At 42.9% G+C, this 11,741-nt stretch overlaps 1 protein-coding gene across 1 annotated transcript; it reads left to right on the top strand.

Annotated features, from left to right (window-relative positions):
• The first annotated feature begins 1,161 nt into the window (after positions 1-1,161).
• On the top strand, positions 1,162-2,931 carry LOC148033087 (microbial Terpene synthase-like protein 13). The gene is made up of 2 exons (XM_087683989.1): positions 1,162-1,690; positions 2,267-2,931. The coding sequence occupies exons 1-2, from the start codon at positions 1,162-1,164 to the stop codon at positions 2,929-2,931; spliced, it is 1,194 nt and encodes a 397-aa protein (XP_087540115.1).
• Positions 2,932-11,741: the final 8,810 nt, after the last annotated feature.

The following is an 11,741-nucleotide window of genomic DNA, read 5'->3' as shown; positions in this document are numbered from 1 at the left end:
TCCTCATGCCACATAATTTCAAGGTCCCCAAAGCAAAGCTCTAAATAACATGTGGAATACATTATACATTATAAATATAGATGATAGATTAGCCTAAGGGTGAGATATTGGACTTGTGAAATTAACTTGTATTTTATTTGGGATAATACTATAATTTTAAAAGGTTAAGTGAGTACTATAGGTTTGGTGAATGAGTGACTATATGGGTCATTAAGGGAATAGTACAATGATGGGGGAACTGCAGGAATTATGATCTCCCTCCCTCGTTCTCAGTACGGGGACAACCACATGTGACTTATCGTCCCGCAGTACCTACGTACAGAGAAATTGTATGCTTGCCATGAGGACCGGGTTATAATGTCAATAGGCTGCTCAAAACTTTTTCATGACTATATCCTATGTTTAATTAAAAAAGAGAAAGGATGTGTGTATGTTCAATTGAGAGAGAGAGAGAGAGAGAGAGAGAGAGAGAGAGAGAGATGATAGAAAATAAATATGACCTCCACTCACCTTTCAAGAAAGAAAGGGCCATCTTTATTTTCTAGTACCAAGCTTCTCTTCCTCATGCCACATGATTTCAAGGTCCCCAAAGCAAAGCTCTAAATAACATGTGGAATACATTATACATTATAAATATAGATGATAGATTAGCCTAAGGGTGAGATATTGGACTTGTGAAATTAACTTGTATTTTATTTGGGATAATACTATAATTTTAAAAGGTTAAGTGAGTACTATAGGTTTGGTGAATGAGTGACTATATGGGTCATTAAGGGAACAGTACAATGATGGGGGGACTGCAGGAATTATGATCTCCCTCCCTCGTTCTCAGTACGGGGACAACCGCATGTGACGTATCGTCCCGCAGGACCGGGTTACAATGTCAATAGGCTGCTCAAAACTTTTCCCACTGACCAACTCATTAGTCACACCTCTCATCACCGTCCACACACACACACACCCCCCGTCGGATCGATGTGGGGTTCTGAATATGGTCGCGGCGTTGTAGCAGGCGATTACAGTGGATGGATCGCCTATATATATGGGCATTATCATCGCCTGCATATGGGCATCTATCCTCTGACTGCACAGAGAGAGAGAGAGAGAGAGAGAGAGAGAGAGAGAGAGAGAGAGCTGCTTCGACCGCCTGAAACAACTGAGATGGTCAGTACACACGAGGTGCAATGTATTAACGTGCCCGGTGATGACGATGATGAGCAGACCGTCGATAGGCAGCAGCTGCTTCAGTTTCCCAGTACATTAAACCATCATCATGGTGATGCGATTCGGCAGCGCCATGTAGAGGACTACTGCTCCTTCCACGTGAAGTGCCATCCGAAGCTGGCGTCGCTGGAGGAGAAGTGCAGCGCTTGGATGACGGAGCTCTTCCAGGCCCATGGCCTCCCGGAAGTGCAGCTGCAACGGATCCTTGACATCCGCTACGGCCGACTCACCTGCATGATGTATTCTAACGCTGCTTCCGAGGCCCGCTCCTTCACCCTGGCGAAGCTCATGCACTGGATATTCCTGTTGGATGACCTCGTTGACGACCCCCGCCACCTCGGCCGCAACCTCGCGGCTGCCCGCGTCTTCTGCTCTCGCCTGCTTCTGTCCATGTTCGGGCCGTCTAATTGCGTCGCGGCGGCTGGCCTGATCACCACACCACACGACATTACGAGAGAGTTGCAAGGTAGTATGATGTATTATCCTATCCCCCCAACGTTCCTATACGAGGATATGCGGACCAACCATGTCCTCCGCGCGCACATTATAACAGCTAGTAGATAGATACATACCAGAATAAACAAGGCATTCGTATTGTGCGGCACAGTGCACGAATTATTTTTCCCACAGCAAATTATCGAGTATCAATAATCATAAAATAGCTGGACTATATATATGTATAACATGTATGATGTTACCCTCAATTTTGAAACACCGGGTATTTTGATATCCTGATCAAGTACATTTATTTGAAGGGTTTCACAAAATACTGATAATGAGAGGCCAATAAGAATGACACTCAACAAAGCATTGTTTTCAACTTTTACAATATTCAAAATACTAAGGAATTTACATTTACTTATATTTGAAGGCTTCACAAACAATGATAATAAGGGGCCAATGGAATGACACTCAACACCGCACTGTTTTAGGGTTTTAGGATGTCCAAAATATTAAAGAATGTACATGGACTAACATTACAATTATATAGAACACATATGACTTTGTCTTAGTTGAACTCATATGTCTTACTTTGTGTTAGGCATTCCCATCGAACAACTATCCTACCAAGACTTGGTGATCAAGTTGGGAACACAATGGTTAGGAGATATGCAAGCCCAAGGCATATCACCCAAGCAATACAAGCGCGTGCAAGCAGCCGTTGTGGATTACCTAATAGGAATCCTCAACATTGTAACCTTGAGAGGCCAAAACAAGCTCCCTAGCCTTGAGGAGTACATTGTCCTTCGTCGCAAGGATGGGGGTTCTAACATTGGTATTTTTGGGTGCGAGTTTGATCTTAACATGGAGCTTGATAATGAGGCTTTGGCCCACCCGTTGATCCAAGACTTGCATCAAGCGAGCGCTGACCAATTGAATTGGATCAATGACATTCTCTCCTTCAATGTTGAGTACCATGAAGGAGACTACATCAACCTCCTCACAGTATTGCACTATCAAAACAATCCAATTCCTTCTCATGTCACTCACAAAACGTCCAACTTTGAAGAGGCTTTCTCTCAAGCTTATGCTATGATTAAGGCTAAAGATAAGGAGAGCATCTACCTATCCCATGAGATTAGTGTGTGGAATCCCTCCTTGCAATGCTACGTCGAGGCTATTCATCAGTGCATAGCTGGGATAACGGCTTGGACTCTTGGAAATCTACGTTATAGAAAAGATGCAACCACTCTCTCTACCAAGTAATGTAATCATAGGCACCCCCAAAAGTACACTATAGAAAATATGCAACCAATGTCGAAACCAAGTAGTGTAAATATAGGCACCCCCAAACCGCTTCTATTCTATGACCTCATTAAGCATGCTTAACTACCTTTAGTACTAAAAGAAAGGTCTATATATTATCCCTAGCAATGCTACACATGCTTAGATTGTTCATATTTATATTATTACTTATTAACCATGTTAATCCTTGAAGTTATATTCACAAATAATGCCTCTAGAATACTCTAATAATTTCAATTGCAAGCAATTATGGTTTATGTTAACACCTCGCCCAAGAATTTATTTCATTTAAGAACTCTATACTTGAATGTTTTTCACAAGTTAAGGTTTAAATCCACATAAGTATTTCCTTTTAGAACACAGAAAAACACAACACAAAAGGTTATTATAGAGCATGTGAATTCAAGAACAAAAATAGAAAATTGCCATTAACAGAATGTCATGAATTGTTCCTAAAAGAAAGAAGGCACTAGAAACTGTGTCTACTCTTTCCATTAATGTGACTATTAGCTCAAATTTATCGTTTGTTTGATGCACGATATGAGATGTAGTGTTATCATACGAAGGTGATTCCATTATTCTTACCACACCCATAAGATTTAAAGCACACTTAAACCTTATTTAAGTTGCTTGTTCAAATTGTAGTCTCAAGGAAGTTATTCATGGTAAATATTATTCCAAGGTTTTGGATGTTTCTTTTTTTAAATGTATACTTCATGTCAAAAATATTGTTTTAGCTCCCATGGCCATGAGCTATGCAACAAAGTACATCAAAATGTTTGAGAATAACTTCATCTCACAAAATCTTAGGGTGAGTGCTTGTAAGAGGACCTTCCCATTCATGTGCATGAACCCTCTCTTTCTCCAAAAGGTTAGGAACCTTAGTGATACGATTTCATGAAATTGTGTAAGGAAGCAAAAATCATGGGGATGCTACCACCATGCCAAAAATTGCATGCCATCACAATGAACACGCATTAAGAATATATTTTACATCACCTTGTTCGCATGTATCCTTTATGCTATTAATAACATTGCTCTCATCCCCTTGTAATCCTATCGTATTTAATCGGCTCATTGTTGTTCTATTTTTGAGACCTCTATTGGGAGTAAAGGCGCCTTCGCCTAGCCGCCCGTGTATTACTACACCGACAGTCACTGCCACTACACACTAGTGGCGGGCGCCCGTCACCGTCACTTTGTTCTTTATGCTTTTAGTGACAGTTTGAATAAAGGAAGGCCCGGTCACACATTGTGACTGTTGGAGTTCTCATTTCTTGTCTCTCTCTTTCTTGCTCTTGCTCTCCTGCCATAGCTCTCGCATGCAAGCTTCGATCCTTCTCTCCTTTAAACTGGTATCAGAGCTCGGCTTCCCGACTCTTGAGCTTGGCTCGTGGCATTCTTAGCTTCCTATCGACTCCCCACTCGCATTGGGTCTCCTTCCCGACGCCATAGCTCATTCTCTTGAGCTCCCATCACTCCCTGGCTTCCCAAGCTTCTTTCCGGCCTATTGAGGCACCATCAGGGCATTGACATTGAGGTATTGCTTCATTATTTCAGAGATTTATTTCAGTCCACAAGTGTAGGTAAACAGGGCAGCCACCATTGAAGCTTCCAACCTTCATATCTCTTTGCCACTGGTTGTGGGCTGCTAGAGGCTTGTTCCAAGGCCTCTTTGGCTCATGTTTGAGCCCTCCAATATCTCCAGACCTACCACGTGGACCAGCAGGAGCAGCATCATCATCACGCTGATCTGCGCTTGATTTTGGATAGATCTCATTCAGCCACACACTAGTTACTTCAGCTCTAGCTCCAGCTTGGCATTAAGCACTCGTTTGGGCTCCATTTCAGGCTTCTAGCACATGTATTGATACTTGGAATTGATCCTTTGAGATTAGGAATTGGTTTGGTGATAGTGTTTTAGGACTGTTATAAACAATCTACAGACATTTGATGCTAGTGCTACTACATTCACAGTTTATGTGCTTGTTTGGGCATGACTACATAACCGGTTTGATGCCTATTGCATCTCGATTGATTGGGGGATTGAAGCTACATGTCATGCTATGATTTTGGCCTGATTGTGGGGTTGTAAATACACAGTTTATAACGGTAAATGCATGTTGAATACTCTTGGGCTGAAGCTATCTTTCATGCTTTGACATATGCCTATTGGTTTTGGGTGTATGTCTTGGATTATGCTATGATGTATTGATCATCGAGGGACGACTTCGAGCTTGTCATTGGATCCAGATGCTTTTGGAAGCTTGAGCTTATTTCAGCCCGTACTTATTGACATCTGTCTATACTTGACAGTGGTCAGTGCTTTGACAGTTATATGCTCTTTGGGTACATGCTTACACGACGCCTACGGCTTGATGCATTTGTCTTGGCATAGTGTACCATGTACTTGTTGAGCTTTAGTGCTCTCTGAAGACTTGACTTGGATTCTCATTTGCTATTTTGGAATTTTGTATTGGATGTCATTTTGGTTGTCAGAGATCTTTATTGGGATGTATGTCTTGCTCATGGATGCTACCTACAGTTGCTTTGTAGCCGTCATGCTCTTGGGATGCTATTGAGGCATTATCTTGGTTACCTATCTTTGGTACTTTGACTTGGTTTGATTGAACTGTTGAGATCGTTTATCCACCTTTTGTGCCAATGGGAGTATCTTGTATGCTTGACCAACATTGAGCAGAAGGTTTATGCTATTTGAGCATTTTGCCGATACTTGAGACTTTGGGATCTCTTATACTTAAATATTGCATGGTTCATGCAATGATATCTTGGAATTGCTTTTAACCTGAGCTTAGGATTTGCACTTTTGTGAGTATACACCTACTGGTGTTAGGTCTTGTCAGTGTTATGTATACTTTGCCCTATTGTCCAGGGGGTGTGCCTACTCACTAACAGATGCTTTGGTGACCTATTTGGGTGTTTGCTTAGGGTCTTGATGACTGTTTGGTGTTGATTTATGCCCGTTTATGGTTGGTCATGTCTTGGCTGTCATTTATTGACTTGGTGCAGTGATTTGGTCAGCAATTGACTCACAGTACCCTACTGTCATTTATTACAGAAAGCATATAACTTCGGACTGACATGGATTTTTCATGCTGACATATTTTGAAATGATGTACTTTCACTAGTACTTGGAGGACAGCAGCTTTGGTTACACTTTTCTCGCCACTTTCTCTCAATTTTGGTGATTCTTTGGTCATTTTCTGCAGTAAACAGCAGGCAGTTTTTGAACTATCTGCAGTCTACTCACTTGATCCAGTTCCATGCTATACTCAAGAACTTGACTTCGCAAGACATCACTTTTGCAGAGGATGTCACTCCTCTTTTCTTGCTTGGTACCCTTAATGAGTCATGGGATGTATTCCGCACTATGTGCCTCTGCTGTTACCTTGAAATTATCTGATGTTGAGAGTGCTCTTCTACAGGAAGAGGTTAACCGTAAGAAATTGGATGCCTCTCGTGTGTCGCATGCTATGATAGTTAGAGGCAGGAATGATGGATATGGAAAGCATGATAGTGGCAGCGGCCATGGACGGGATTCTCAGAAATCTCAGTCCAAGTCTCGTGGAAAGTCACGTAGCAAATCCCGTGGCAGGAATGCAGATGTTACTTGTCACCATTGTGGGAAAAAGGGCCATATTAGGCCACAATGCCATGAACTGTGCAATGAAAGGCGCAAAGATAAGGGGAAAGACAAAGTGCAAGATAAGTCTTCTTATCGCACCATAGTGCCTGCAAAGTCCAGTGTTAAAATTGAAGAGATCAATGTTATGCAGCCTGAGGATGTTGATGATGATTATATCCTTGCAGCTTCTTCTAGTGCTTCGCAGATGACAGAGATACACTCTATGTATGCACAGTGTTGGCTCTTTGAACTCAAGTGTGTCCTTTCATGTGACACTTTGCCGAGTGGTTTCATTCATACTGTATTGTTTCGGATTCTGTGCGCTTGTGTGATGACAGGTCTCTTGATATTGTGCAGGGCATTGGTAATGTTAGGCTGCAGTTTCCTTCTGGCATCAATTTTGTTATGTAGGATGTACGTCATGTACATGCTTTGATATGCAGTCTCATGTCAACAGCTGGACAGCTTGATGATGCTTGCATGGAAGATCACTCGTGGCAGACTTGTGATTGCGAGAGATGCCAAGGCTGGCAGTCTCTACCCCTTGATTGTATCAGCTTCTTCCCTTGATCATGTTTTGTTTGTGGGTTCTATCCCACATATATCTCTTTGGCATGCCCGTTTGGGCCATATGTCTTTGAAGGGAATGAAAATGTTTTCTGGTTTGCAATGCTTACCGCCCCTTGATTATGCATGTTTTGATTCATGTGAGCATTGTCTTTATGGCAGGCAGACTAGGTCTACGCACAAGAAGTCTGGTAGGCCACACATGAGTGAGCCCTTGGCATTGGTACATTCGGATGTCTGTGGGCCCATGCCTTGTCATTCTATGGGTGGTGCAAAGTATTTTGTTACATTCATAGATGATTTTTCACGGAAAGTTTGGGCTTATCCCATTAAGTTGAAATCCAATGTCTTGGCTGTGTTTTAGAGATGGCTTGCATTGGTTGAGAATGAATCTGGGTATAGGCTAAAATGCCTAAGGACAGATAATGGGGTTGAGTATGTCTCACGTGCTTTTGAGCAGTTATGCGATGAGAGGGGTATTAACCGTTAGTTAACCGCCCCCTACACCCCCCCCAGAATGGTTTGGCTGAGTAGAATGAATAGAGCCATCCAAGAGCGTGTACGCAGTATGCTTAGCCATGCATGCCTACCGCAGAGCTTTTGGGCTGAGGCATTTAGTACAGCTATGCATGTCATAAACAGATCACCCTCTAGTGGTTTGGATTTCCAGGTTGCAAAGGAAATATGGACTGGAAAAACTCCCTCTTATGCACATCTCCGTGTCTTTGGATGTGAGGCATTTTGCCATGTGCCCAGGGACAAGAGAAGTAAGCTAGATTCCAAGAGTGTCAAATGCATTTTCCTTGGTTATGGGGATGCAGGCGAGATGGGTTACTGTCTCTGGGATCCGCAAGGCGAAAAGTCATCCGCAGTCATGATGTAGTCTTCCATGAAGACAATATGCATAGGCAACCTGAGAGAGTTGTTGAGATCCGAAGGGTCATATTTCAAGAGGAGCCAAGAGCTCCCGCACAGCCGGTTGGACAGCCTACAGGTGCAACAGATGCTCATGGTCAGGGTGTTGGACAGGCAGCTGGGCAGGCAGCAGAGCCTGCCATGAGACGGTCTACTAGAGAGAGACGTCCACCAGATAGATTTCAGCCCTCGATGCATTATGTCTTGGTTACAGATGCACGAGAGCCTTTCACTTATGATGAGGCTATGCGCAGAGGTGACAGTCACTCCTGGGAGAGGGCTATGCAGTCTGAGATAGACTCCTTGCATAAGAATGAGACTTGGGATTTGGTTTCCTTGCCTGAGGGCAAGAAGGCTTTGCCATGCAAGTGGATGTACAAGTTGAAAAGTACCCCTGGACACCCCAAGCCGGCATACAAGGCTAGATTGGTAGCAAAGGGTTTTAAGCAAGAGCATGATGTGGTCTTTGATGAGATCTTTTCTCCTATGGTTAAGATGACCACCCTGCACTTAGTCTTGGCTTTGGTTTCTTAGCTTGACTTGGATTTATACCAGATGGATGTCAAGACGGCTTTCATACATGGGGACTTGCATGATAAGATTTATATGGAGCAGCCTAAGGGCTTTGTAGAACCTGGCAGAAAGCACCTAGTATGCAAATTGAAGAAAAGTCTTTATGGCTTGAAGCAGGCACCTAGGGAGTGGTATCATAAGTTTAATGCCTTTATGCAGTTCACAAGGCTACAGTAGGAGTGCTATGGATCCATGTCTTTACACGAAGAAAGCCCATGATGGTTCTTTATTGATTTTGGTACTCTATGTGGATGATATGTTGATAACAGGGAAAGCTCATGATGAGCTAGATGCTCTTAAGGCTCAGCTCAAGAAGAGCTTTGAGATGAAAGATTTGGGACAGGCATCTCACATACTTGGTATGCACATTAGACGCGACAGGCATCAGGGAGTCCTCTACTTGTCATAGAGGGAGTACATTCATAAAGTCCTTGAGCGCTTCTGCATGCAGGATGTAAAGCCTATTGGCTGTCCATTGCCTTCTTATGTGAAGGTATCACAGGCTGATTGTCCGCAGACAAATGAGCAGAGGGCCGAGATGGCCAAGATTCCCTATGCATCCGCAGTGGATGGGCAGTCTTATATATGCCATGATAGCCACTCATCCAGATATTTCCTTTGCAGTTGGTGTTGTGGCACGCTATATGGCTACACCTGGCAAGAAGCATTGGGATGCCGTGAAGGGTATCACGAGGTACCTGAAGGGCACTACAGATATGTGCATATGCTATGGCAGCCAGGATATAGGAGTTGTGGGGTACACTAACTCTAATTATGCAGTACATGCAGATAGTAGGAAGTCCACTTCCAGGTATGTATTCACATATGCTGGAGGTGTTGTTTCTTGGATGTCCAGGGTACAGAAATGCACGGTCCTTTCTACTACAGAGGCCGAGTATGTTGCAGCCCACTGAGGCTTGCAAGGAGACCATTTGGTTGGGTCATTTGGTTGCTGACCTTGGTATTGATGCTATCTCTACACTACATTCGGATTCTATGAGTGCTATTCAGTTAGCCAAGAATCCGATCTTCCATGTGAAGACGAAACACATTGAGGCGAGGTATCACTTCATACGTGGGGTTGTTGAGGACAAGTCTGTTGACCTTGTCAAGATCTCTACTGACCAAAATCCTGCAGATTTGCTCACGAAAAGCCTCTCTACAGAGCACTTTGCCTTCCTCAGGAGGTTGATGGGCGTGGAATGAGATGACGTCTTTCCTCATCCTATTGTACATGTATACATGTTGTACTGTCTTTTTTTTCTTTTTTCTCTTTTCACTCCTCACTAGGGCAGATTTGCCTTTAAGTGGGAGGTTGTTGGGGGTAAAGGCGCCTCTGCCTAGCTGCGCGTGTATTACTACACTGATAATCACCGCCACTGCACACTGCAGGTGGTGGGCGCTCATCACCGTCACTTTATTCTTTATTATTTTAGTGACAGTTTGAATAAAGGAAGGCCCGGTCACACATTGTGATTGTTGGAGTTCCCATTTCTTGTCTCTCTCTTTCTTGCTCTTGCTTTCCCGCCATAGCTCTCGCGTGCAAGCTTTGATCCTTCTCTCCTTTCAACCTCATGAATCAACAATTTTTATTTATCTTAGCCATTGTTTCTATCATCATTTACCTTATCAGTTATCCCTATCATCCACTACAACTAAAACTTGATATTAAAACCCTTCTGTACAACCAACTGATTCTCAAGGTCATCACAAAGGCCTCTTGTAGAAGATTGAAGGACTGGGCATTTTGCAATGGAGGATTGAGGGCGAAGAGATAAAAGACCCACACAACCTACATCAATGTTTGGACCAATCCCAATGGTAATATCATTGATTTAACACATTCAAATGGTATGACTATTATAGCATTAAGGGTTTTTAGAATTATAGAATGGTAGTATTGCATGGTTTTAGATTTCTCAAGCTACTCTATGAAGCCAATTGGGATATGACGATGAACTCTTACAACACAAAAGGAACTAAGTGCATTGTCAACCATGCTCGCCGCTACCACGCTTCGCGTGATGTGCATCAGTGTGAAGTTTGCAAGGCTTCACCTCGCTTGCTTCACATTTTTTCATCAATATGATTATTTTTTAAAGGTGCATTGCATGCACAAAGATATGAATCTCATGCTTTAATATTTCCAAAGAAAAGAAAGGCCAAGTACCCACTACAACACAAGTCAAAGTCTTCTTTAAATTAGTAGTTTGCAGTGGAGTGACGAAAGCGAAATGTGCTTTCACAAGGTGAAGAAGGCTCTCAGCACCCTTTCTATAATTTTACAGCCTTACTAGGATCAAGGGTTTTTTGTCAACCCGAGTCTTGGGGAAGATGCTCTAGGGGTAGCACTAATACAAAAGGATGCTAAAACTGGCCTAATGAGGCCGATTTACTTTTCTAGCAGAGTAATGACAACATCCGAATGAGGGTACAAGATGGTGGAGGTGATGTTTTTGTCTCTAATGTTTGCTATAAGAAAGTTTCGTCATTATCTTCTCCCTAGGCCGTTCATAGTGATCACGATAGAAGAGCATTTTCCCTATGCCTTACAACACATGGATGTTTCAGCCAGAATCGCTAAGTGGGTGATACAACTCCAAGAGTTTGACTACACCTTCAAGGTGGAGGACTCTACTCGAGCAAGAGATTTCCTAAGGACTAGTTGTCTTAGTGTTGAAGCACATCGATCTGGTTTTTTTACAAACCTGATTTCTACCACAAAATTTGGCCAAAATCCCTATCAAGAGCCTTACCATATCACTTTGGGTTTACTCTTTAAGCACTAGGTATGCTACATTGCTTCTCGATTATGATAACTCTAGCAAATGGGGGGAACAAGTTCTTAGGAGGGATGTCAATGTAAAGGGTAAAAGGGATGGTTATCTTAGTGAAGATGGAGATGGATTACATCTAGGAGTTGAGTGAGTGCATAGATTTTTCAAAGGACTAGCCTCCAACTACACGTGGGTTTCGCCTGCATCACTAAGATTTGGAATCTATCACCATCATTAGAAAACACCTCACCCTAGTACACAAGTCAATATCCACATCATGGTGTCCTTTGGAT

This window comes from Lygodium microphyllum, chromosome 8, assembly GCF_053477565.2.
Source record: "Lygodium microphyllum isolate KBCC chromosome 8, Lygodium_microphyllum_v1.1.10, whole genome shotgun sequence".
In the NCBI taxonomy this organism is placed as follows: domain Eukaryota; kingdom Viridiplantae; phylum Streptophyta; class Polypodiopsida; order Schizaeales; family Lygodiaceae; genus Lygodium; species Lygodium microphyllum.
Note: the sequence above shows the minus strand (reverse complement) of the source record. Positions and strands in the feature narration are given on the sequence as shown.